At 49.2% G+C, this 25,649-nt stretch overlaps 2 protein-coding genes across 2 annotated transcripts in view; one reads left to right on the top strand and one right to left on the bottom strand.

Moving 5' to 3' along the window:
• The window catches only part of FSIP2 (fibrous sheath interacting protein 2), an 11,102-nt gene extending 6,541 nt beyond the window's left edge, over positions 1–4,561 (top strand). The window contains exons 5-7 of the mRNA XM_024216211.2: positions 635–693; positions 3,892–3,949; positions 4,389–4,561. Of these exons, the coding sequence (XP_024071979.2) occupies positions 635–693; positions 3,892–3,949; positions 4,389–4,531 (260 nt within the window). The 3' untranslated portion in view covers positions 4,532–4,561. The remainder of the gene's footprint in view (positions 1–634; positions 694–3,891; positions 3,950–4,388) is intronic.
• A 3,891-nt stretch (positions 4,562–8,452) lies between these two features.
• The window catches only part of ARL13A (ADP ribosylation factor like GTPase 13A), a 53,115-nt gene continuing 35,918 nt past the window's right edge, over positions 8,453–25,649 (bottom strand). Inside the window, 9 exon segments of the mRNA XM_029911879.1 lie at positions 8,453–8,509; positions 8,512–8,576; positions 10,653–10,751; positions 13,570–13,777; positions 13,895–13,988; positions 15,057–15,262; positions 18,883–18,988; positions 20,665–20,914; positions 24,952–25,022. Of these exon segments, the coding sequence (XP_029767739.1) occupies positions 8,453–8,509; positions 8,512–8,576; positions 10,653–10,751; positions 13,570–13,777; positions 13,895–13,988; positions 15,057–15,262; positions 18,883–18,988; positions 20,665–20,914; positions 24,952–25,022 (1,156 nt within the window).

Below are 25,649 nucleotides of genomic sequence, written 5' to 3'. Positions count from 1 at the left end.
GCGGAGAGTCAGGGCCCCCCTGGGTGCCGGGAAGGAGTTGGGTGGATGCAGCCTCTGCCCCTGCTAGTGTCATGAGCGGGATGCTGATGACCCGCCCTGGGAGCGAGTTACCAGTGACCCAGGGCTGGGGCAGCACGAGGGTGCAGGTGGTGGTGGTCGGGGGGAGAGCCCAGGGCTGGGGCGACAGGGGGTGCAGGTGGGGGGGAGGGCACTGGTGGGGGGGAAAGGGGGGACCCAGAGCTGGGGTGGCAGGGGGTGCGGGTGTGGGGAGAAGAACCCAGGACTCGGGCAGCAGGGGGGTGCGGGGTGGGGAGAGCCCAGGGCTGGGGTGGGGGGCAGCAAAAAACCTAGACCCGGCCCTGACTGTTGCTTATTTATTATGGCAGCACCTACAGGCTAGGGCCCCTTTGTCCTAGGTACTGTAAAAACATGCCCCGAAAGTAACAAGCCCCCTCAATGCAAGCAAAACTCCTAAAGGTAAAAGACAGTCCCCACTATATTTACAAACACATCAGGAGAGAAAAGAGGCAAGATACTGCTCTCCAGTAATGCTAGAAGAGTGATGCAATGTATAAGAACTTGAAGTAGAAACTAGAGATGGTTGAACAAACTATGTCTGTGTTCTCGTTGACAGATCCATATGTTAACACGCCCCATGCTCAGGATACTGAAGACACATTAAGGACCTCTGAGGTAAATCTGTTTTAAAATAGTTTTACATGAGAGGTACTCCTTGTATACAGCTTTTGGCAATGAGCATAGAGCAGGCAGCCGGGGACCCAATCAGGAGTGGCAGGAGAGGCTAGAAAGCACAGCAGGAAAGGGCCAGAAGGAAGCGCAGTGGGGACAGTTGGAGTAAACAAGGGGGAAGCACAGAGAAGCTGGGGATATTCTGAGAAAAAGGGACGCAGTAGAGGGAACAGGGAATGGGTGGAGCTGAGGTTCCCACACAAAAGGTGGATGGATCCACAGTTTACTCAAAATATGGATATTTAAATGTTATATAAGGAGCTGAAATTCCATCTAGTGACTTCCCTCTTGTCATTCCTGGCATCACCAGGACCCGGGATGGAATTACAGCCCCTCCCCCCAGTGGCTCCACAGCTGCCTGTTATACTCTCTGTACCTGCAGAGGAGCAGTTAAACCCTCAGAAAGGTGTACAATGAGCAGGCCATTTCCTCCTGTGTCAAACAGAACCTTTCCCAGACAGATTGCTGCCGTCTTCCTGTCTCTTCTAGGAGGCATGTTTCTTCGCCATCTAAGCCCCAGCTTGTGCTGCTGTGACTGTGCTGGCCCCCAAGCACTAGCAGTGCTGTCAGGTGCAGGGCCAGAGATGGGACTCCTGTCACACTGACATACTAGGTCAGTTGTACAAGGAGGCAGCTGGATTACTTGTGCCTTTTTTAAAAATAACCCCCAAATACCCAACCTCAGGGGGTAGTTCGTAGGACTCCAGGACCCCCAGCGACTGGAGTCTCAGTGGGACTGGCCAGTTGGGGAGAAGGGATCGTAGGGTATGTCTAGAACAGGGGCTCTCAACCTTTTTCTTTCTGAGCCCCTCCCCCCCAACATGCTATAAAAACTCCACAGCCCACTTGTGCCACAACAACTGTTTGTCTGCATATAAAAGCCAGGACCAGTGTTAGGGGGTAGCAAGCAGGACAACTGCTTGGGGCCCACGCTACAGGGGGCCCCATGAAGCTAAGTTGCTCAGGCTTCAGCTTCCGCCTTGAGTGGTGGGGCTAAGGGCTTCAGCCCCACATGGGGGTGGGGAAGGCTTCAGCTTTCTGCCCTGAGCCCCAGCAAGTCCAATGCCGGCCCTGCTTGGCGGACCCCCTGAAACCTGTTTGTGGCCCCCCAGGGGGCCCTGGACCTGTGGGTGAGAACCATTGGTCTAGAATAACCTTGGGGTGTAATTGCGGCTTGAGCTGACATACCCGAGCTAGCTTTGATCTAGCTAGCTTGGGTCCTAGAGCAGTGAAGCCACTATACAAACCCACTCAGAACCCTGGGCAATTACTCCTGGGGCTAGCCCATGCAGAAGCCCATGGTACCACAGCTGCTCCAGTATCCAAGCTAGTTAATTAAAGCTGGCGTGGATATGTGTACACGGGCTGCCATCACACCCCGTGATTACAGTGTAGACATACCCTTACAGGCTGTATGTGCCGCCTCCCAAACAAATGTGATCAAAAATCGGGTCAACTTATTTTATGCATCTGCACAACAGCATCATCTTCTAATACACACAGCTATTCAGAGTAGCCTATCCAAAGGGGTCAGAAGAGAGAAAGTAAACGAGAAGGATTTGTGATGAACCAGCTATTAGCTCAGCAAGTTGTAAGCTTGTAACATCTTTTCACTAAACCTCGGCTAGCTTGGGTCTCAGATTGCTCCCCCTCTTTTCTATTGATAAGACAAACCTGGGCTGACTAAAAGGAAAGAGTCCCCTTATGCCGATAATGCTCATGTGATATGGCTCCACGGGCTAGTAGTGGCATCAGAAGCAGATACTGGAGTCTTTCTTTAGACTGAAGGTGAGCTGCAAAGGACTTTCTAAAACACTGGGTTTGTGCCCTTTTTTGCTGCTTTCTCTTGGATGCAGAATACTTGGAGGGGTTATTTAAAAACAAACAAACACCCCCCTCTTTTCTTTAACCTTTACAAATATTAGGCATGTCAAGCCTGGTCTTCTCTGATTTTGCTAGAGAACAGGTTGGGGTCTTCCATGTCTATTATGAGCTTCTACACCTCAGCTGACAGGGTGGTGATGTGCAATCTCTAACAAAAACACCACTGTCTCCCAAGTGTTCATCAGTCACAGGAGTCAAATAGGTGTAAAACAAACAAAAAAAACCAATCTGAGTCTGGCTAAAAATCCCTTCTCTTCCCTGTTGCTAAACTTTCACTCCTGTGATTTTTCTTGTTCTCTAGTTGCCAGTAGGGTGGACAAGGCCTGAATTTCTAAAGTGAAAAAAGAAAAGAGAAATCTTTTTAGAAAAATTATTTCAGGGCTTTTTCATAAAGAAGCAGTTAATAGCAGTAGCCCGAGTTTTTCTGCCCTCTGCAGGTCTGTGCTAGCCAGGAGAAAGATTTGGACTTACGGTCAGTCTGCTCCTGACTATGCGTTATCAGCCCTTGTGGAGATCAGCCTTGAGGTCTCATTTACCTAAAAGGAGACAAACGCACAGACTGATGGGTGAAGACACAAATACTCAGAGGGATCCATGCCACTGGCCTTGTTATTTTCCGAGACATGGTCCAATGGACCCTAAACGTAGAAAACATGAGTCAGTTGTTACTTTTCCCATCCTTCAGTGAAAACATCTTCATCCCCCTGAGCTGCTTTCACCCCATCTGGTATTCATAATAATTCACAAGCTCCAAGCTAAAGTGGCAAATGCTTGGGGAAACTGGAGCCAATACAACAGCTGTAGCTCATGTGAGTAGTCACCTTAACTTAAGGACAGGGTCAGTAATGAGGAGGGCTGATATTTACATGGTCCCAGGAAATGGTTTGGATTGAATTTGTTAAAGGAAATCAATAGGGTGCTGTTCTTTGCCTGGCCAGATGGCAGCCTCCCTTCAAGATCTCTGTGTGCTCATCAAGTAATCCAGGCACTGGGCTAGAAGGTCAGCTCTTTTGTTGTCCAGCAGCTTGGGTTAGAGACTGCTTAGAAAACTGTGACACCATAATCCACATGCTGAAGAGGCTATAATTACATCTAGTGCCTCCAGCCTCATTCCTGTCATTACCAGAACCACAGCTGGAATTACAACACCGCCCCCCAGTTAAGAGCTTCTTGTTATTCATTCGGTAGCTGTATAGCCCTGAAGAGCATGAATGAGACAGAATCATACATTGACTCTTTACTCTTCTCATGGTGCAGTTTGCCTTGCCCTACGAAGACGCTGGAAATAAAGGCTCCTCATTACAAGAGAAAACAGGTATCTAGGTACTTATATGACCCCCATCACTGTCTGATCTAAGTGCATCCCAATTGTTAATGGCTTTTAGACTCACAGAACCCTGGTGAGGTAGGGACATATCATCCCTCTTTGACAGGCTGGTAACTGAAGCACAGGGTGTTTTAAATGACTTGCCCAAGGTCACACAGGCAGTCTGTGGTTGAGCCAGGAATTGAACCCCTGACCTACCTGAGACCTAGTCCAGTGTTCTACCCACTAGACTATCTTTCTTACCCCCAACTAGCCTTTCACTGACAGTATTTCATCAAATCTATGATTACTGGTTAGCACACTGTTGTCTATACAAAGCTTGGCCATAGTTTATTACTAGCCTCCCTGGCTGCCAATATGGTGCAAGAGTGCAGAGTTTATATGGTACATATTGACAAGTCATACCCCTGTTTTGTTTCCTCCACAGGAGATGCTGCTGTTTCAGAGTCCTCCACTCCCAGTTCAGGGGCTTCAGTGCCTGAGAAGGTGCCTGGTGTTCTGTCCACAGTTTTCTCACAATCATGCAGCAGCCCAAGTGACATTTCATCACCAACCCCAGCGACCCCTTAGAAAATTCATACCAGATGCAAAACTTGTATGTCAAAGAGAATAAATCGCATATTCAACTATTTGGGTTTGGGTGTTCGTCAGTTACTTTAGTGATTAATCGTAGATTAAATCTCATGGAGTTAAACAAACCCTAATAGAAGAAAGAGACAAATGCAGGGAAACCTAAACAAAAGGACTAGTGAGTTATTCTTTTTATAGGTGGAAGATGTCACAGCCCAGCTGCCTGCCATCCTGTCCAGCCTGATGGACAGCTGGGAGTGCTGTCATGGAGGCCAGCAGACATCTCAACGTCCTCCTTCAGAGCAGCAGCAAACTTAGTGCTCCCATTCTTCAGTGACATAAGGTACCAGGAACTAACTGCTTTCCCTGGCTTGCGCCAGGTGCTAATGCAGCACATTTAGCTGCGTCGGTAAACATAATGCTTTGTGGCTTCTGCATCAGAGAGACAGGTGCTGGTATAGCTGTGTTTGTTAGGATGAGCCCTGCTGTCATGTGTACCAGAGACAACCATGCTGTAGCCATGAGCAGTTAGATAGCCCTGATGTCATCTATTTATCAGAGGTGCAGGCCCTGCCAGAATGTCTCTTGGACCCCACATCTCATCAGGCCTCAGGCACACAATTAAGAACATGTAACCAAAGGGAATTTCAATAGCCCTTTTCTTTTAACTGAGGGCAGATAATGCTCCTGTTTGTCTCCCAATTAACAGGCCACTTTGAATTGCCCCAGCAGTTCTTGTTGACCAATAGGACCTGAGAACTTGTGAACATACTGTACAAACTCTCTAACATTCAGTCATTGATTAATTCTCCTGCTCGTGGAGCGCTGAGTGCACAATTCAGTTCACCTCTTTCCAGAGAGTCTGGCTCCTACCAATGTTATGGCTATGTCTATGTTAAGGCTGAGGCAGGTGAGATCAGAAGCCACGACATCCCTCCAGCATATGCAAGACCTTCCTCAAGATCTTCGCCAACCAGCTTTTGTTGGATTAACCACATAAAGCTGGAGGGTTGGTAGGGATTCCGGCACACCGAGCAGATGACCAAGCCACCTGAGCCGGCATAGTCATTTGAGAAGACGTTGGTGGCTGGTTGGTCCAGTGCCTTACATCCTTGTTCATAACATGGTGGAACCACCATACTCCTTCAATATGCTGTTACTATTTCATGTCAAAAGCATCCAGCTGGTGCCTTTGCATCTCTGTGGTGGCTTCAGAGCAGGAGTGGGCAAACTATGGCCCGCGGGCCGGATCCGGCCTGTCAGGGCTTTGGATCCGGCCCGCGGGATTGCCAGCCCTGTGCAGCTCCCAGAAGTGGCCAGCACCACGTCCCTGCAGCCCACACCCCAACCCCCTGCCCTGAGCCCCCCCACACTCTGCACCCTCTCCTGCACCCCAACCCCCTGCCCTGAGCCCCCTGCCACACCCCATACCCCTCCTGCACCCCAACCCCCTGCCCTGAGCCCCCTGCCACACTCCATACCCCTCCTGCACCCAACCCCCTGCCCTGAGCTCCCTGCTGCACCCCTCCTGCACCCCAATCCCCTGCCGCACCCCACACCCATCCTGGACCCCGAGCCCCCTCCTGCACTCTGCATCCCCTCCTGCACCCCAACCCCCTGCCCTGAGCCCCCTCCCACTCTGCACCCCCTCCTGCACCCCAACCCCCTGCCCTGAATCCCCTCCCACACTCCGCACCCCTCCTGCACTCCAACCCCCTACCCTGAGCCTCCTCCCACACCCTGCCCTGAGCCCCCTCCTGCACCCTGCATCCTTCCTGTACCCCAACCCCTTGCCCTGAGCCCCTTCCTGCACACCACACCCCCCACACTCCCTTCCGCACCCCAACCTCCTGCCCCAGCCCTACATTCATGGCCCTGCATACAATTTCCCCACCCAGATGTGGCCCTCATGCCAAAAAGTTTGCCCACCCCTGCTTCAGAGATTTCAGAGCCATGCATATATATACAGCGCTGAAACACTAACAGCTGAAAAACAAAAAATTAGTCCTCTCCATGATGCATTTATAGTGTATGCAAGCATGGCTTAGATGCAGCCACACACTCCTGGGCTGTTATCACATCATACATGCCGATCTTATGTGCAATAATATTTCACAGGATGTGTGTGGTTATGGCTTTATGCATAAGGAGACAGATAAAAGATGTGTGACGATACACACGTCGGAGTCTGCAGTACACGGGGGTTGAACATGCTAGACAGGGTTATGATCCCATCCAGCCAAGCCATTTTATCCATGGAAACATTGTGGGCCAGATTCTGCCACTCTTGCTCACGCTGAGTAATGCGTTACTCCATGAATAGTCCCATTCATTTCTGTGGGATGACTCAGAGTAAAGTGCACCTCTGCCAACAGACCCTTCACTTGTGGATTCCCACAAAAATCAATTCTCTCTCCAGTCCTACTCAACATTGACTGGCACTCACTAGGTGAACTGATCAGACAACGTGGACTCAAGTGACAGCAATATGCAGATGACACACAGCTTTACTTATCCTACACCAGCTGGTCCCTGCGGGAGAGGACTCCAGAAACAAAGCCTCAGTTGGCATGGTTGAACATTCAGTGAGGCCCCCTCACAGGGGATCCAAAACTCCCTTCCTGATCTTGTCACTGGAAAAAAATATCTTCCAGTTGGATAATCATTCAGCCTACATCTACTAACTCAGCCCCAGCCCTGTGAAGCTAGGCTTGTATGGACACCAGCTGCCCTCTTTCGGGTCCACAGATTCATCATGCACAGCCCTCTTCCCTGGCCTACTGGATGAGGGGACTTGGTCTGGTTCCCCCTATCGGCTTACAAGGTAAGACAGTTTGAGAAAGAACATTAAGAAGAGACACAGAAAACAGGTCAGGTGTAGAAATGTTCCATTTCCTTTTATTCAGATGTTTACATCCAGGTTGCTGGCAGAATTCTTTACACATGTGACACTTCAGCTTACACGTTTGAATTCCAGACATTCCCACAGTCCCTAGGAGGAGGATATTGGTCTTTACATTTTGAAGACTCGCTGCTTGAGACTCCACCTTTGTAGCCTACGAGCCCTGAGAATCTTGTCTCTCGAGCAGAGTTTCCATTAGGTTAGACAATCTCACTGCCTGAGCTGATACTGACTGCACATGCTCGTGGATACCCTTTGGGACTTGGGAGGTTCTGAGTGGGAGCACAGATACATTGCACTGGTAGAGAGCAACATAGAACCTCACACCAACAGCAATAACAGCACAGAACAATCTGCCATCAACTTCTCATGCCTGGTGGAGACCACATTTATGCAGTCAACAATATAGAGCTTTTCTTCAGGGAGTGATAGCAGAAGGCTGCTTCCTCCGCTCTTGCCTCATTTTCAGAGCCAGCATTGCCCTTCGATACAAGTCTGAGAGAAAATAAAAACCCATCATTAATAACAAAGGAAAGATTTTAAATCCTGCTGCTGAGCAAGACAATGAGAACCCACCAACCTCTTGGGGCAAAACTGATCACCAGCGTGCAGGACTCCTGTTCCTGGACAGTATATTATGGGCCTGATTCAAAACCCATTAGATCAGAAGTTCTGGGCTTGATGCTGAAGTTATGGGGTGAGGTTCTCTGGCCTGTGTTATGCAGGAGGGCAGACTCACTAGATGATCACAATGATCCCTTCTGGCCTTACAATCTATGTAGTCAATAGAAAGGCTCCTATTGACGTTGATAAGCTTTGGATCAGGCCCTATGACAGCATGAGACCCCCTCCCAATGATAATGCTGAGCACAGACCTTGCTTGTTTCCCAGACAACAAAGCTTACCCACAATTCATAACTCCCTATCCGCTCCTTTCTCCAGCCCTCTTCAAATAAAGAGGAGCAGGAGCAAGTCTACTTCTTTCCAGCAAGTGTAGCAAGATGCTCTAGAAAAGGAATTCATTCTGCATCAGTGGCTGGGGTAGCTTCCTGCTTGGCTCGCTGCCACCACTCAGCCACACATAAGCTAGCTCTAAAGAAAGGGTAGTTTTAAGTCCAGCAAGAAGATGACTAAAGGGGCTCTCTGTTCATCTAAGCAAAAACTGCCCATCTGAGCCAAAATAACCTCCAAAATCCTGTCTAATAACCTTAAAGATATTCTCCCATCCCTCGTGTGGAAAGGCCAAACAGCATTAACAATCCACTTCAGCTAATGTATGCAAAAACATTTATATCATTCACCAGCCACCATCATAAAAAAAGGCAGCTGGCTTCTTTCGGGGATAAGTTCTCTGAGAGAGTAGAGTCACTCACCCGGTGCAGACTTTTGAGATATAACTTTGGAAAATCAAATGAACTTTGATGTCTGACAATCCCTTGACAGCAGTCCCAGCTAAAGGTCTGAAGTATTCCCCTCCTTTCTGGACAGGCTGTCCCCTATCCCCATTCCTTTTCAGCCTCACTCTCAAGCCCTCAAATCAGACTTCACCCCTAGGAATAGAGGGCATCTGTGATGGAATACACCCCTGTATTCACACTTGACACACTATTGTAATAATCTATGTACAAGGTATGCCTTGTAAGGCATCATTTGAAAACTTGTAATTCACTGGTCAGTATTGTCCTGATAACATACGTGTGGCAACAGTGTATGTGAAGTTATAAGATTTCCCCGTTCCAAACCCAACAGCCCCACCTAAGCAGAAGTTGGTAAACAGGTCTGTCCTAAACAAAGGAATGTGTGCTTGCCTTAATTTGCATTTAAGCAGTAAACAGAGTCATCAAGCAGGAAGGGAAAACAAAGAAAGCTCTAACAGGTGCGAAACCCCCCCCAGCAGGGAACATCCTTCTACATAGACTATTTCCTGGTTCTCAGCTGGAAATGTTTTTCCAAGAGGGGGACTGAAATTAATAAAAGGAGGAGAAAACACCCCCAAGGGATCCCTTTCTCCCTGCCCATCACATTCTCCGAACCTCAGAAGACAAAAGGAAACAGCCATTTGACTCTGGGGGGTGGCTCCTGACCTGAAGAGTTTCGTCAGTAATCTTGCCGAAAGTATGTGGTGAGAAATGTTGCTAGAATCTAATACAATTTGTTAAATTAGGCACTAGTAAGCATTTTGTCTTTATTTTTCATGTAACTATTTCTGACTTTTATGCCTCATTATTTGTATTCACTTCAAATCTCTCTTTGTAGCTAATAAACTTGTTTTAGTGTTTCATCCAGTCCAGTGTGTTAAAATGTCTGGGTAACTTCATTTATCATGATACGCTGATGTATATTATTCCCTTAAAGGAATAATGAATTTAATATTTGCGGACTGTCCTGGAGAGGGCCGGACAGTACAAGATGTACATTTCTGGGGGAAAGTCTGGGACTGGGAGTGTGTTGGGGTCATCCTGTAGTATAACCAGGCTGGTGAGAGCCAGGGTATGACTGGCAGGCAGCAGTTACACAACCACATCTGGGAGTGGCCTGCCTGCTGGTGGCTGGTTATGAGCACTCCAGTTGGAGGCTACGGGAGCAAGGCATGGCAAGGCACCCCAGGTTACAAGGCAGGAATGACACAGCCACTGACTAGTCTGGATTATATGCTGGTATGTCACAGTATCAGAGTTGCCTTGAACCACTGTATGTTCTCAGTATCCTCTGGGCACATCTGGCTATCCCTTTTAAACCTTGATCTCCAATACCCACCCAGATAACCATCACTGGTCAGTCTGGGACCATCCCAGGCTACAAGCTGTGCTGCAAAACAAATCAAACCAATACCTCTCACAACTCCTTGCTGACTGAACATACCATTCCCAACCATTCCTCAGGCCAGCAACAAGTTGGGGGAAGATACTGACTGCAAACAGCATTAAATAAACAAAATAAATTTGTTAGTCTCTAAGGTGCCACAAGGACTCGTTCTTTTTGCTGATACAGACTAACACGTCTGCTACTCTGAAACCTGCAAAGAGGATTCCCCGTGGTCAGTTTGAAATCCACCAGTAACTTGACGCAATACAAACAAGCCATATCATTTCACAAGCTTTCCTGATCCAAGAAACACAGACGATAGCAGATCGAACCCTTCCCACTCTTTGCAGGAACATGGACAGCAGATGTACAGCATCCCCTCCTGCATACACACTTCACCTGGGAAATACTGACCAAAGGTACCCGAGATTCCTTCATTCTGTGGCTCCAATGAGGACTCCTGGGACTTGATTTTATTTTTAATTTTCTTCTTTTTCTTCTTTGTGCTCTGCCCTGGATTAAATGAAATGAAGTTGGATTTAACAGTGGGACACGGATTTTTTGTGGTCATTACACTAGGTGGGAAAACTTTGCCCAACAGCTTTCTGAGAACATCAGTATTTTCCTCCCCATTCTCACAGCAACACCTGCCAAGGACGGCAAAGATGTTCTGGAAAGTCTTCTCTTCCTTTCCCCCTCCCATCCGCTCTGCTCCATGCAGCTAAACTCCAATTAGCTGCTCTAAACTATCTACATTTCAAAAGTCACTGTTTAGTACCTGACAGGTCTGTGTCCAGTTATAGAGAGAGTTGATGTATTAAGGCATGAGAGTTTTCTATGTTACAAACATAACTTATATTTCTATTACCAGGTTTATTTCTATTACCACTCCCTATCTTCAAGGGTTAATAACACATCTGCGGGAAATGTCCTGTAATACAAAGCAGGGGTTATTGGTTTCAGGCTTGTGTTTTTTAAATGCTCTTAACCAAAAAGACATCCATGGGTTTGATCTAATTTATTGGATCAAAAATCCATTTTTAAATCCACAGTACAGGTATTTCATAGGTCTTCAAACTCAGTACATGTTCCAAAATATTTTATCAAAAGAGGATGTGTTTCCAGTAGGAAGACACATCCCCCCACACGCACTCACAAACTGTGCAGTGCATATGGAATGGGATGGTACAGGTAACTATTTTTAAAAACAGATCAAGTTTTCTATGACCTTCCAGAGAAGAGGCACTCACATGACCCTGTAGCAGTATGTCTAACCATGCTGTGAAATGTCCTGTGGCTCAGGAAATCTGCTAACCCCTGATCATGCTTGGACTTGGACTTTCAGAAAGCCTTTGATAAGGTCCCTCACCAAAGGCAAAGCAAAGGAGCAAAGTAAGCAGTCATGGGATAAGTGGAAACGCCCTCTCATAGATCAGTAACTGGTTAAAAATAGGAAACAAAGGGTAGGAATACGTGGTCAGTTTTTACAGTGGAGAGGTAAATAGCAGGATCACCTAAGAATCTGTATGAGAACCAGTGCTGTACAACATATTCATAAATGACCTGGAAAAAGGGATAAATAGTGACGTGGAAAAGTTTGCAGATGATACAAAATTACTATAGATAGTTAAGTCCAAAGGAGACTGCAAAGAGTTACAAAAAGGGATCTCACAAAACTGCGTGACTGCAAAAGAAAATGTCAGATGACACTCAATGTTGATAAATGCAAAGTAATGCACCTTGAAAAAAGTAATACCAATGATACATACAAAATGATGAGGTCTAAATTAGCGGTTACCATTCAAGAAAGATCATGGAGTCATCGTGGATAGTTCTCTGAAACCATCTGCTCAAATGTGAAGAGGCAGTCAAAAAAGGTAACAATGTTAGGAGCCATTAGGAAAGGGATAGATAATAAATTAGAAAATATCATAATGCCACTATATAACTCCATGGTACGCCCACACCTTGAATATTGCATGTAATTCTGGTTGTCCCATCTCAAAAAAGATATTAGAATTGGAAAAGGTACAGAGAAGGGCCACAAAAATGATTAAGGATATGGAACAGCTTCCATATGAGGAGCAGTTTAAAAAAATTGGGACTGTTAAGCTTGGAAAAGAGACAACTAAGGGGGGATGTTATAGAGGTCTATAAAATCATGACAGGTGGAGAAAGTGCATAAGGAAGTGTTATTTACCCCTTCACATAACACAAGCACTAGGAGTCACCCAATGAAATTAACAGGCAACAGGTTTAAAACAAACAAAAGGAAGTCTTTCTTCACATAATGCAGTGTCAACCTGTGGCACTCATTGCTAGGGGATGCTGTGAAGGACAAAAGTATAACTGGATTCAAAAAATGAATTAGATAAGTTCATGGAGGATAGGTCCATCAATGGCTATTAATCAAGATGGTCAGGGACACAACCCCATGCTCTGGGTGTCCCTAAACCCCAGACCGCTAGAAATGGACTGAATGGCAGTGGATGGATCACTCAATAAATTGCTCTGTTCTGTTCACTCCCTCTAAAGCATCTGGCATTGGCTGCAGTTAGACGACAGGATACTGGGATAGATGGACCATTGATCTGACCCAGTATGGCCGTTCCTATGTTTTTATGCTTAGCATGTGGCATTCAGGGGGTAACTACATACTCACTAGAGAAGAATAAGTTCTGCAGATATTTATGTCACATGGACCAGACAGTGACAGATTCATTGGCAGGTGGCCTACACCACAGCACCCAAAGCAGGTTGACTCAGAGGTTCAAATTCCACAAAAAAGTTCCTTAGCTATGGCAGTAAAGCCTTATAGGGATCTGCTACCACCTGTTTAGTATATTAGTGGCTGCAGCACAAGGATTTCCAATTCCATGGTGAGGGAATGGGGAACAGGTACATGTACTTCTTGATACCACTGCAGGATTTGGAGGACAGGCTTAGTAGAGAAGGTCACAAACCCCAGGAGAGGGCAGGAATCAGGCCACCGTCACAACCCACCATCTGAAAATAACATGCTAGATGAAATTCAGAGGGCCCATGTGATGGGAACACCCTGGTTGGACCTGCCCTGATTGTTTGCAGGTTTGGTTATAAACTGGACCCACCCTGACTTGAAGTGGGTGCTGGATTCCCGCTAAACTTTTCACACAGCCTTAGTGTTTACATGTGCGAGATGTGCTGTTCGGATTCCCCTGGCTTGAAGTGGTTTCCATCATATACAGGGTTTACAGTTTGGTTCAATGGCTCTCAGCACTCCCACTATACAAATTGTTCCAGCACCCCTGCTAGAACCTTCTTTCAGTCTGACGCCTACTAATACCGTTACCTGCCGGGAGAAGAGTTGTCCCCTGGGGGAGTGGTTTCTCCTGGCCAACTCTGTTGCTGTGGAGGAGCCCAACTGCAGCACTTGCTCTGTTCTCTCCTCCCCAAGCTTTCCCTTCCTCTTCATCAGCCATGCTCCCACACTGCACCAACCCTTTCTTCTTCACCTTCCCTTTCTTTCTCCTTCTCTTGGGTACCTTTGGGCCTTCCTCCTTCTGTACGGGGAAGAGGTGGGGGAAGTCCATTACCAGAAGTCAGTCCCTGTTTGGCGGAATAGTCACAGAAACAGCTATATTAAGGGGTGAGGAATGAGTGGAGGGGCTGGTTACCTGTGAGAGGGTGTTCTGGATGGGCTGTAGAGGTTTGTACTCCCCTATCTTGGCGCTTCCTTCTTGGGAACTCTCCCTTCTGGCCAGTAACGCCCTAGGGACAGGAAAGCACAGACAAATTAATAAATTGACACCCCACCCCCCGCAATATTTTTCCTCCCACAGCCCTTAGCTGCAGTGTCCCCTGCTGCCCGGCTGTGGCAAGGAAGGGCACACCACCAGACAGCAGGAATTCAGAGACCAGAGCGTGGATGCCTATGAACTACAGGCCCAAGTGAAATCCTGTCCCCACGCTCTTGCCCCGTTGAGGAGCTCAGAGGCGCAGGTCCTCGGATGCTGACGGAGGCCCTTAACATTCTGTAGCATCTCTCCAGCCAGCCATTCCATGGAGCCAGTCCCAGGCCTCTGCTGAGCATGTGACCAAGAGCCCCCCTGTATGCCTGAGGGTGCTTCTGTCAGCTCCCAGCAGGCATCCATCACTTTCCCCGCTCATGGACCTACAGCAGCCACACCTCATGCACCAGCTCTTGTTCCCTGAGGGCTTTACCAGAGGCCCCATGTACATGCCCTGCCCAAAGTTCTCTCCCCCAGTCTGGTCCCAGGGAAGCGCCTCCCCACACCCCATTGTCACCATGCCAGCTAAAATGGCCGCCTCTTTCATGCTCCCAGTTTTGAATATAGCCACCCCTCCCCCCATTGGTTTGCACACACGGGCTCAGCTCTCGAGGCACCAGGGGAGATGCTGGCACAGCCCCTGCTGGGAGATGGAAGTGCGCGAGGAAGTTCGCAGCTACTCCAATATCACTAGGAATGGGTTAGTTACTGCGTATCGTGAAGACCCTCTTGAGTCCTATAATTACAGAGCTCTGCGCATCACTTTTCGTTGTGGTGCAGTGTCGTTCTGGAGCCGGATTCTGCTCCCATTTTCACTGGTGTAACTCCTTGGGCTTCGCTGGAGTTATTCCTGACTTACACCGGTGTAAGGGAGAGGAAAAGAGTGAAAAATGTGCTAGCTCTGGGGAGGAAGGGAAGCCTTTGGCTTTGAAGAATGAATCCCCCTCTTCTAGGCTTGCTGTCTGCACCCAGATCCACAGTTGAAATACACTGATGTCAGACCAAGGGCAGGGCATGGCCCAGAATATTAACTCTCCATAGAGCAAACCTCTCCCCCCGTGTCTGGCTGTGGGCCCGCGCTGCTCTCCTGGGAGCCTCTTGCTCTCGGGGGGCTGGCTGGTCAGGGCTGTCTTGTTGTACCCGGGCACTCAGGACACTGTAGTTGATGGCAATGGTGTGCAGGAGCCAGCGGAGTCCCTGCAGGATGGTCCGGGACTGGCTTTTATGCAGACTTTTGGTTGCTGAAGATGGCTCCTGTGGGCAGAGAAAGCCTGAGTCAGCATCTGCAGCAGCAGCAGCATGACAGCAAAGCAGCGAGGGGGAAAGGTACCTGAACAACTGCTGAGAGCAGCTTACCACAGGGAGAAGGCCAGCTGCCTGGCTTCTACTATTGCAACCAGGGGGAAGTCCCTGTATGGCTCACTGGCACAGTGACTGCTACAGATCACAAGAGTCCCAGATCAAGGTTAGCAGTAACATGCAGGACACACATCTGATTGCCCAATTAGGCTAAGGATTAAGTCAGCTCTAGTGTCTGGCCATCAGGTTGCAGACCTGGGGCCGTACCATAGATTTCTGTATCTGAGACAGAATCACCTGATCGGCAAGTTGGAGGAAACCTGCTGAGTCCTTTGACATGAGATGGCCTGGATAGGAGAGGGCTAGCAGGAAATGGCTCCCTGGTTGCAACGCATAGTGTGGCAAACCCAGGACAAACAGCTACAAAGGTGGGGGGGAAGGTAGTAATCAGTCCCAGGGGGTTAAAAAGGCCTCTCCCAAGCCACTGAAGAGAGAGAACCATGGGGAAATAAGGTTCAGCTGGGCAAGGGGTTACTAGGGAACTAATTAGGTTCAGCTGGCTGCAACTGCTTGGGACCTTTTTAAACCCTCCCTGGCATGGAGGGGGGGGTGTGAGAGAACCAGGGAAGCTGCCAGTAAGCTAGGAGCAGTAAGGCTCTGAACCCTTCCAGCAAGGAAGGCTGCACTCTGTCCCCAGAAGGGAAGATAAACAAGCACAAGGGACTGACTGAGGGAAGGAATAGCCAGACCCTGTGCTACCTACAGGTATTTGCTTTGCCCAAGCCTGGGTCTCCAAGGCTAAAAAGGACTGAGCCTGCTGAGGAGAAGAAGGTACTTTGCCACAATATGGAGAAGTTTCCCCTCTCCCACATAAGATCTCGAAGTGCAGAGAGACTGACAGCATCCCAGCATGCTAAGCCACTCCCAGGCTGCATGGGGAATCCTGCTCCAAAACCCCCACAGGCCGCCACCAAGTAAACCAAGGACAATCTCAGCTGAAGCAGTGTTTATATCCTCTGAGGACCTCCGCATAACATGGTCACATACTTGAACAGGTCCAGTAGAGGGCACCGGTGACAAACACCTGCCTGTATATGACATGCCCTTCCACCCAGTGGAATCCTAATCTCAACCTCACAGTGAGCGGACTGCTAGCTGCAAGACAGCCTGAGTGGTGTGGATTATGGTTTAGGCCTTATTTTTATTAGGCTGTCATGGGTCCAATGGCCCTTCAGGAGAATTAGGGCCTACTTGGCTCACAACGACCCTGTGGGCTACACCTGAGGCTAGGTCTACACTACAGCGGGGTTCCGACCTAAGATACGCAACTTCAGCTACGTGAATACCGTAGCTGAAGTTGCGTATTTTAGGTCGGCTTACCTGGCGGTGAGGACGCGGGAAAGTCAACCGCTGCCGCCGACTCCGCTACCGCCTCTTGTCGAGGTGGATTTCCGGAGTCGACGGTAGAGCCATCAGGGATCGATTTTACCGCATCCTCACGAGACGCGGTAAGTCGATCCCCGATAAACCGATTGCTACCCGCCGGATCGGCGGGTAGTGAAGACGTAGCCTGAGAGCAGGCAGTGCTGCCCCTTTAGCTTATAGCAATGGAGCAGCTGAGCTAGAATAGTGTAAAGCAGTGGTTCTCAAAGCCGGTCCGCCGCTTGTTCAGGGAAAGCCCCTGGCGGGCTGGCCGGTTTGTTTACCTGCCGCGTCCGCAGGTTCCGCCGATCACAGCAGGGCCGCCCAGAGGATTCAGGGGGCCTGGGGCAAAGCAATTTCAGGGGCCCCTTCCATTAAAAAAAGTTGCAATACTATAGAATACTATATTCTCGTGGGGGCCCCTGTGGGGCCTGTGGCAAATTGCCCCACTTGCCCCCCCCTCTGGGCAGCCCTGTATCACGGCTCCCACTGGCCGTGGTTCGCCGCTCCAGGCCAATGGGGGCTGCAGGAAGGGCGGCCAGCACACCCCTCGGCCCCGCGCCGCTTCCTGCAGCCCCCATTGGCCTGGAGCGGTGAACCGCGGCCAGTGGGAGCCGCGATTGGCCGAACCTGCGGACACAGCAGGTAAACAAACCGGCCCGGCCCGCCAGGGGCTTTCCCTGAACAAGCGGCGGACCAGCTTTGAGAACCACTGATGTAAAGGAAAAGTTCCTTAAACGGAAAGGTGAGAGAAGGAAGCGCTTGCAAGCAAGGCGCTGCAGCTGCTGCAGGCTGGGAGGAGCCCACAGGAGGTAGAGCAGCCCTGGGTGGGGACAAGCCCTGAACGAGGGCTCAGCGTTGACAGTGACAGCCACAAGAGAACCATCAGGAGACAGCCCTGGAGAAGGGAGAAAGTGGTGGAGCTCCTGTCATTAGGCTCTGAGAAGAGAGCTGGCCTAGGCCTCCCAACCAGAGAGTCTACATGTAAACACTGGCTCCTAGGAAGGGAATAAGGAGAGAGAAGAAACCCCCAGGGAGCAGAGTAGACTCTCTTGGGCGAAGTCCTGAGTTAGGGCCTACAATGGATAGAAGAAACCCTTGAGAAGCAGGTTGGTTTGGCCCCTGTGAGAGGAGTCCTGGGACAGGGCTTGTAACTGGGAGACCCCAGAGGTAACCTGCCAGAGTCCCTGGGGGACGGAGGCCACATGGGGAATCCTGCTGGAGAAGCGGTAGATGTTAGTTTGGCCTGAGAGGGGCTGAAGAATTATGACTTTGGATTTGTTAGGACTTTTGTGTGGACTTTTTTGTTGCCCCTGGAGGGTTTGGATTTTGACTTGGCTGGAGGGCTGAGCCACGCAAGACCTGGCGAGAGGCAGGCATCCAGTAGGAGGCACCGGGGATGAGGACCCCTTACAGCATTGTGCCTTGACACAAGGGGATGCTACAGATGGTGAGTACACCCCCCTCCATAGGCCAAATGCTTCTCAGCCGCTCCCTGTTAAATACTGGTGATGGGATACTAGATACCAAATAAATAATGTCCTTTAATGTCCTCACCAATGCTGAGGTGGTGGCATAAAATGAGGAGAAATGTTTATAATTCCCAGGGAACCTTTGCTTGTGTATCTGCCAGATTCACATCCCAGTGCCTTACTGCAGGGACTGATGCAGAGATGCTCATGGGGCCATGCATCTTCCTCCCCTGGCACTCCCAGATGTCCTGGGAGCTGGTCCCATCACTCCCCCTACTCAGCATGAGGCTCTGTATGAAGGGTCTCTCCAAAAATACTATGGCCAAAATTTTCAAAAATGGCCACTGATTTTGTGTGGCAGGAGCCCAGCTTAAGCCCCCTTAGTATGGGGGTGCAAGACAGTGGGAGCTGCGGGAGCTCAGGCCCAAGGTATCTCAAATTGGGCTCCAAGAAAATGAGCCACTCCAAAAAATCACTGGGCACTTTTGACAGTGCTGGTCTGCATGTTCCACATGCCCATGTTACCTCCCCTCTACATAATTCCCTTTGATGCTGATGGCAAAAGGCCCACAGAATAACGCATTCTCTGGAGCCACAATTCCTGTATAAGTATGAAGATGAATGAGATCGGTGGGAATGGTACCAACTACATCAAGCTGGTCAAGCCCTTCTCACACTTACGATGCGGCACAGTGACTTGTTTTCGTTCACAAGCTTCTCCAGGGACAGGCATTCGATCAGCTCACATGGGAGGAGGGCATCAACCTTGTCCTGTTTATTGGCCAGCCTGGGAGCAATGAGAAGGGAGGAAGGAGAGAGAAGGATAAGACCTCACTGGCCAGCAGAGCTCCTACAGTAGCTCAACGTTGTCTTTCTTCAGCCTCACTCCTGAGTGGGGGTGGAGCCAGGCTAGTGCTGTGGGGAGCTTGTCCAGGGTGGTTGGCATGATTTGGTAACCCTGCAGTTTGAGGTTTATTCAAAGGCAACATGGCAAATTCCAAAGACAGCCAGTGAGGTTCATGTATGAGCTTGTGGGAACTTGCAAGGGCCTGGTAAGCCCAGACCACCACTCTGTGACCATCTGTCCCAAGCTCTGGAATGGGATCAAACAAACCCACCAAACTCAGCCGCAGAAACTCAGACAAATCTGAGGCAGCAAGAAGCTTCACTTTGGGTTTGGCAGAGTCTGGCAAAAGCCCCCAAAAGTTTCCCTAGATGCCTGGCAGGGACAGGTTTTAGTTACACAAGCTTCTTATCTCTAGAGTGGAGGGGACCATGTGAAAGTTTGGGACTGCTGAAGCAGAGGGATGGAATCCACAGTCTCGGTCACATGGACAGGAGAACCCCCAACTGGCTCATGGTTCAGAATGCAGAATTGTGATTTGGGGTAGGCTTTGTTCATCCCTAACATTCACTTCACCCCAGGCCTGCTCCTGTTTGAGTCAATGGCAAAAATTACATTCACCTCAGTGGGATCAGGACTGGCCCCTCCACCTAGCCCTGAGCCTGGGCCCCCACCCTTTCCTTATAACCCACTGTCCTGCTCTGCCGCAGCCCCCCGCTTCACAGATTAACTGCTTTGTCCCATCCATCCCGGCAGTGCAGACACCATGCCAGTGGAACGCAAGGGACTGGTGGAGACACTATGAGATAGGACTGAGGGGCTCAGTGACAAGGGCCTATTTGTTCACATGTTGCCACCACCATTTCCAGAGCAGTTCAGGATGTGCTAAGCTGAGGGAACACAAAGCCATGGTTCCAAACTGATGTGAACAGAACCGTGTGGCTGGGCTTTTCTTTCTGCATCGTGTCAGCCAGGCCCAGTTAACACTCAGAGCACTGAGCCCTATGGGGAGCATACCATCACCCCAATGCTTGGCAGAGTCTCCCGGATAAGCTTCCCCTGTCTCATTCCCTAAAATAACCCACCATACGACAGTAACTGCTGAGTCATGTTAAAACTCAGACACCTTAAGGAGACCCAATGGCAACCAACAAGACTAAGCAGATGGACTATCTGCTCTGTGTGGGAAACCCATGGACCCCTCTACTCTACTGTCTCTTCACCCAGTTTAGACTGACAGCTCCATGGAGCAGGGACCTTCTTTATGCACCTGCAACATGCCAGGCACATCTCTGTGCAATATAACTAATGATCATCACTAAGGCACCCGCAGCTCTACTCTGCAGAGAACACAAGAGAAGTGGGGTCTGCAGAACTATCCATGCTGGTCTCACCTGCACTGTGCTTCTTTCTAATCACCCCACCAGCCCTAATCCAAAGGGACAATCCTCTCTTAATTCAGCTTCCTCATTCGTTCCGATCCTGGGTTCCCCTCACACATGCTGTTTCAGCACTGTGATCCCTGAATATTGCCTTTGAGGTTCCTGCCTGGATGTGCAGCAACCCCATTTACTGGAATGGCCAAGGAGCATTTCAATGCAAGGGAGAGGTAGCCTTACAGTAACAGGGGCTTCCCTGAAATCCTAGTGTGAGCCAGAAGACGGCCCAAGGTTCTCTTGGCCTCTTCCATCCGCAGCACGTCGCTGGAGTCCAGAACAAAGATAATCCCGTGAGCGTCACCGTAGTGATTACGCCATGTGCCCCGCAACCTCTGCCCCCCGGATAGGTCGATGAGGGAGACTTCAAACCGGTCCACTCTGAGTTCTGTCTGGTTAGGCTTTGTTGTGGGGAGCACCTCACACGAGAGCACTGCAGAGAGAACAGCACCCACAGTAACACACACGCAGCCCCCAGACAAACACTGAACATTATTATCCCTTGTTTCCAGATATGGTTTATAGCAAGGATCCCCTGTATTAGCATTAACCCCCTTCAGCTACATTCCTGTTCTCATTTAAAGGGGATACACTGGCAATTCTGGGAAACACCAGGACTACATTCTCTATGGACAGCTCCAGGGAGTTATCTCAGGCCCTTAGCCCCTGGAGTTAAAGTAGGGTGGTCCAGTGGTTAGGGCACTAGCCTGGGCCTTAGGAGACCCAGGTTCAATTCCTTACTCTGCCACAGATGGCTAGTGTGACTCAGGGGAGTCATTTAGTCCCTCTCTGCCTCTATTCCCCATCAGTAAAATGGTGATAATGGGATGGCCCTGAAAGGATAACTGCAATACAGATTGGAAAGTAGTACAGATAGCACAGTGATAGGGGCCAGAAAAATACTGTAGGTAGGTTAATCCTAGGACAGTGTTTGCTGTAGGCTATGGCTATTTCAGATCCATTTCCTGTCTTAAAGTAGATGATTCAAGCAGGGATTAAGTCAGTCTTGGTCAGCATCATGACTTTAGGTCACTGCAGCACAAACTCCTTGCTCTGTAAAAACAACAAGGAGTCCTTGTGGCACCTTAGAGATTAACAAATGTATTTGGGCATAAGCTTTCATGGGCTAGAGCCCACTTCATCAGATGCATGAAGTGAAAAATACAGGAACAGGTATAAATACTTTGTCCTCACCCACAACTATTTCAGATTTGGGGACAATTTATACCTTCAAGTCAGCCTGACTGCTATAGGTACCCGCATGGCCCCTCAGTATGCCAACATTTTTATGGACGACTTAGAACAACGCTTCCTCGTATCTCGTCCCCTTACGCCCCTACTCTACTTGTGCTACATTGATGACATCATCATCTGGACCCATGGGAAGGAGGCCCTTGAGGAATTCCACCAAGATTTCAACGATTTCCACCCTACCATCAAACTCAGCTGGACCAGTCCACACAAGAGGTCCACTTCCTAAACACTACAGTGCTAATAAGCGATGGGCACATAAACACCACCCTATACCGGAAACCTACTAACTGCTATACTTACTTACATGCTTCCAGCTTTCATCCAGACCACACCACGCGATCCATTGTCTACAGCCAAGCTCTAAGATACAACTGCATTTGCTCCGATCCCTCAGACAGAGACAAACACCTACAGAATCTCTATCAAGCGTTCTTAAAACTGCAATACTCACCTGGTGAAGTGAAGAAACAGATTGACAGAGCCAGAAGGGTACTGAGAAGTCACCTACTACAAGATAGGCCCAACAAAGAAAGTAACAGAATGCCACTAGCCATCACCTACAGCCCCCAACTAAAACCTCTCCAGCGCATCATCAAGGATCTACAACCTATCCTGAAGGACGATCCCTCACTCTCACAGACCTTTGGAGACAGGCCAGTCCTCGCCTACAGACAGCCCCCCAACTACACACCACACAACAAAAACACCAACCCAGGAACCAAACCCTCCTACACACCCCGGTGCCAACTCTGTCCACATATCTATTCAAGGGACACCATCATAGGACCTAACCACATCAGCCACACCATCAAGGGCTCATTCACCTCCACATCTACCAATGTGATATATGCCATCATGTGCCAGCAATGTCCCTCTGTGTAGCGGGGTGATCACCCGCTCCAGCCCTGAAGGGGTTGGAAAAGCCCTGCAGAGGGCTGGGTAAAAAGGAGCAAAACCCCAGCTGATTGGGGAAGTGGCTGCAGCTGGGGCCATGCCCCAAACTGAGCCACTCAGCCTTATAAGAAGGCCAGGGTAGTCAGAGCAGAGGAGTCTCCCACTGACAGGAGAGAGAGACAGGCCTGGCTGCAGGGAGCTCACCCGGGGACCTAGAGTGAGGCAGGGCTGGGGAAAGGCCTTGGGGCTGGGAAGCCCTAGGCCAGCAACTCCCTAGGCTGCAGGGCCTGGTCCTAGGCCCATATAGGTATTGGGGTTGCAGAGGGGCAGCCTGAGGGTGGGTAAAGGCAGCCAGTCCAAACCCCTTGTTGCCAGTGATGATTGGCTGATAGACTGCAGTCCGCTCCAGGGCGCGGGGGCTAGATGGTGACTGGCAGTCGCCACGACTGAGGCAACATTGGGATAAGGGGTGGAGGTTCCCCTGGGTGGGGAGACCCAGAGAGAGAGTGGAGTACTGCCGGGGGGGGCAGCACCTAAGCCAAGGGCACCGGGGTCTGGGAGGGACATGGGGGCCAACGACAGGCGGATCACCGGCCTGCAGAGGGCGTTCCAGAGGCTGGTGAGCTAATTCCCTGGACGACCAGCAGGAGGCGCCGCAGATGTGAGTCCACGCCTGACTACACTCTGCCATGTACATTGGCCAAACCGGACAGTCTCTATTCAAAAGAATAAATGGACACAAATCTGACATCAGGAATCATAACATTCGAAAACCAGTAGGAGAACACTTCAATGTCACTGGTCACTCAATAACATACCTAAAAGTGGCAATTCTTCAACAAAAAAAACTTCAAAAACAGACTCCAACATGAAACTGCAGAACTGGAATTAATTTGCAAACTGGATACTATCAGATTAGGCCTGAATAAAGACGGAGTAGTTGGGTCATTACAAAACCTAAACTTAAACTTAATTTCCCCATTACTAATTTCTCCCTACTGTTACTCACACCTTCTTGTCAACTGTCTATAATGGGCCACTCTCTTACCACTTGAAAAGTTATTTTCCTCCCTTGGTATCTTGCTGTTAATTGATTTAGCTCATTAGACTGACCTCACACTTGGTAAAGCAACCCCCATCCTTTCATGTATTTATATCTGCTCCTGTATTTTTCACTTCATGCATCTGATGAAGTGGGCTCTAGCCCACGAAAGCTTATGCACAAATAAATTTGTTAGTCTCTAAGGTGCCACAAGGACTCCTCATTGTTTTTGCTGATACAGACTAACATGGCTACCACTCTGAAATCTGTCTCCTTGCTCTGTGACACCCCTGTTCAGAGACCTATCCTAAATCCTGGCAGATTTGGCCTCGGCACATGGCCTGGGGGGAGGGGGGAATAGCCCCATCCTGTCACCCTCTTTCCTATTGTGCAATGGCAGGTTAGGTTAATCCTAGCAGTATATCATGACTCTGTTGATTGTTTTAGAGTGGCCAAATGGCTCGGCAGGAATCCCAGGGACTGAGGCCTGTCGATCTTATCCCCTAGGTTTAACCTGAGTGGATACCCCAGTACTACATTTCTGTTGCATCTGGCTGTCTAAATCCCAGTTCTGCGGAAGGGGCTGTTGTATTCCAGACACTCTACAAGTCTAGATGCATCATGCTGTACGCCTGCATCCTGTGTAACAGCCTGATGCAGTGAATTCAGATCTCTGATGCTCAGCAGTGGCTTGGTCCTCAAGCCCCGCAGAGAGTGAGTGATACAGACTGTCCGAGTCCACATTCCCTAGGCTGGACTTGGACAAACAATGTCAGCTACATAAAGTTACCTAATAGACATGAGAAAGTCAAACTCTGCTACCAGAGCATAAAGACACAATTAGGATCCAATTTTGACCTCACAGGATTATTACGATGCTGCCTCCTGCAGAGGATGGAGGGGAATAATTGGAAGCACAGAAAGATTTATCCCCTCAGTGATGGGGAGATTTGAAGTTATTTGCAAAGAACAATAAACTCTTTGCCTCTGGCGTCATGTCAGCTCATCTGAGACTCAGGGTATGCCTACACTGCAATCAGAGGTGTGACTGCAGCACAGGTAGACACAGCAACAAAGCTGAGGTACTGCAGGTAGCAGCCTGGGCTGTGCAGCCCTGCCCAAGACCCTGCTGCTGGTGGTGGCTTCAGTACTGCTGTTATTGGAGCTAGCTGGATCAAAGCTAGCTCGGATATGTCAACACATGCTGCACTCTCACCTCTGACAGCAGCATAGACATATCCCCAGATTCCAGCAGTAACCGGAGACAGCTAGCTCCTCACCTCTCTGTATCTCCATTATGAGGGAGGTTTTCCCTGTATTGTCCAGGCCCACGACAAGGAGGGTCACTTTCCTGATGAGGAAGAAAAACAAAGTTAGCCTGCAACGAGGAGATATTCTCCCCTCCAAGCTATGGGACTGTGATCTCCAACTTGAAATGGTCATCACAGCCAACAGGGATTTCCCTACCCCCCCGCCATGGGGGTGTTTACCCCCCCTGAATTTCCCCAACATCTTCCCCCCCCCCAGTTTTGTGAACTAGTTACATGCAGTGTTGCCAATTTAGTGATTGTTTGGAAATTTGAATTGAAATTGAAACATTAATACACACTTTAAAAGCATATAAAGTGTATCATAAAATTAGTGTATTTGAAAAAGTATAATAGATTTGAAAAGTCTGAACATAGATTAGCTTCCTTATGCAGCTGTTGTTTTTTATGACAATGTCAGTGCATTCATTTTGGTGATGTTGGCCAACCTAATAATTTCAGATTATGATTTGTAAGCAAAGTCTAAATGAGATCTCCCTGACAGCTAGTAATTAGCTAGGGGTTGGAGAGAAAGGCTTCAGGATCAGATTGTATTTACATTCACACCTAATCTACCTAGGTATCCAGCAAACAGAGCTACGTTGCCCAAGTGATAGATTTTGGCTGGGGTTGGGTTACAAATCACTTGAATGCGGGGGGGGGGGGGGGGG

The sequence above is a fragment of the Terrapene carolina genome, unplaced genomic scaffold (assembly GCF_002925995.2).
Source record: "Terrapene carolina triunguis isolate 2854851 unplaced genomic scaffold, T_m_triunguis-2.0 Scaffold131, whole genome shotgun sequence".
Lineage (NCBI taxonomy): Eukaryota > Metazoa > Chordata > Testudines > Emydidae > Terrapene > Terrapene triunguis.
The sequence above is the reverse complement of the archived record's forward strand: the minus strand, read 5'-3'. Positions and strand labels throughout refer to the sequence as shown.